Genomic DNA, 1213 nt, shown 5'->3' with positions numbered 1-1213 from the left:
TGAATTATAACAATTAGTTATATTAAGTTATGTATAGTATGTAAATAATCATATTATAGGATAGAGATCTCATAGTTGACTTAGCAAAATAGTTTCCATATTATACTAATTGTTTGTTAGGATATGGGAGACTAGGTTGTTGTATATATTCACCGATTGAATGAATAAACAAAGCACGGTTTCATAAACTTACATGGTATCGAGTCTTTAACCTATTCTCCCTTCTTCTACTACTGCCGACTCCTCTCCAATTTTTCATCTTCTTCAAACATGCGTGATAAACTCCATCCTGCTTTCACCATATCTAATATCAAAAATCACATCCCAATCACACTTGAACAAGATAAAGCCCAATACTTCACATGGTCTGAACTTTTCAAAATCACTTGTCGCGCATATGATGTGCTCGATCACATAATTCCAGTCACGGATTCTTCTACATCCGATTCTTCTACAACACCTACTGTCCAAACTGTCCCATCTGCTTCTGCAACTGCACTTTGGAATCGATTAGATGCAGTTGTACTAAATTGGATCTATGGAATGATATCTCTTGAACTGCTTAATGCTATTTTTGAGGCAGACTCCACTGCCGCCAAAACCTGGTCACGACTGCATAATATGTTCCAAGACAACAAGAACACGCGTGCTCTGTACTTACAGTGACAGTTTACAAACATTAAACTTGACAATTTCTCTAATGTCTCCGCTTACTGTCAGGAGATCAAAACTGTTGCAGACCAACTTGCCAATGTTGGTGACAAAGTTTCTGAACCTAGATTAGTTCTACAATTAATCACCGGCCTGAATGAAAATTATGAGACAATCGGATCTCAGCTTTCTTATATCACTCCTCTACGTCATTTTACCAGGCATGATCGATGCTACTCTTGGAGGAAACAAGAAAACAAAAGCAAACCTAACCTCACACAACTCCCACAGATGCTACTCTAATCACTACCACCACACACCTTAATTCACAGCAACCTAATCCTTCGGGCTCTCAACACTACCGTGGAAATCAGAGGGGAAGAGTTGGTCATCGTGGTAATTATTGTGGCCGAAATTCGAACAATCAGAGTAATTATTCTAGAGGTGGTGGTTCTAGTTCTTATCGGGGTCATCGTGGTAAAATCCTCCACCTTGGAATTGGCCACAGCAACAACAACAACAGTGGGTATACCCCACCGTGCCCTATCCAACAAACAGTTGG

At 39.5% G+C, this 1213-nt stretch overlaps 1 protein-coding gene across 1 annotated transcript; it reads left to right on the top strand.

Moving 5' to 3' along the window:
* The first annotated feature begins 270 nt into the window (after window positions 1-270).
* LOC139868306 (uncharacterized) lies at window positions 271-954 on the top strand. The gene is made up of 2 exons (XM_071856634.1): window positions 271-522; window positions 721-954. Exons 1-2 carry the CDS (start codon window positions 271-273, stop codon window positions 952-954), a joined length of 486 nt encoding a protein of 161 aa, XP_071712735.1.
* Window positions 955-1213: the final 259 nt, after the last annotated feature.

Source organism: Rutidosis leptorrhynchoides, chromosome 9 (genome assembly GCF_046630445.1).
Source record: "Rutidosis leptorrhynchoides isolate AG116_Rl617_1_P2 chromosome 9, CSIRO_AGI_Rlap_v1, whole genome shotgun sequence".
Taxonomy (NCBI): domain Eukaryota; kingdom Viridiplantae; phylum Streptophyta; class Magnoliopsida; order Asterales; family Asteraceae; genus Rutidosis; species Rutidosis leptorrhynchoides.
Note: the sequence above shows the minus strand (reverse complement) of the source record. Positions and strands in the feature narration are given on the sequence as shown.

What these genes read in the sequence shown, in the direction of transcription:
- LOC139868306 (XM_071856634.1), top strand. Translation starts at nt 271, where the DNA reads ATGCGTGATAAACTCCATCCTGCTTTCACCATATCTAATATCAAAAAT. An exon ending in GGAATCGATTAGATGCAGTT is followed by an intron (nt 523 to 720) that starts GTACTAAATTGG and finishes GCTTACTGTCAG; the next exon opens with GAGATCAAAACTGTTGCAGA.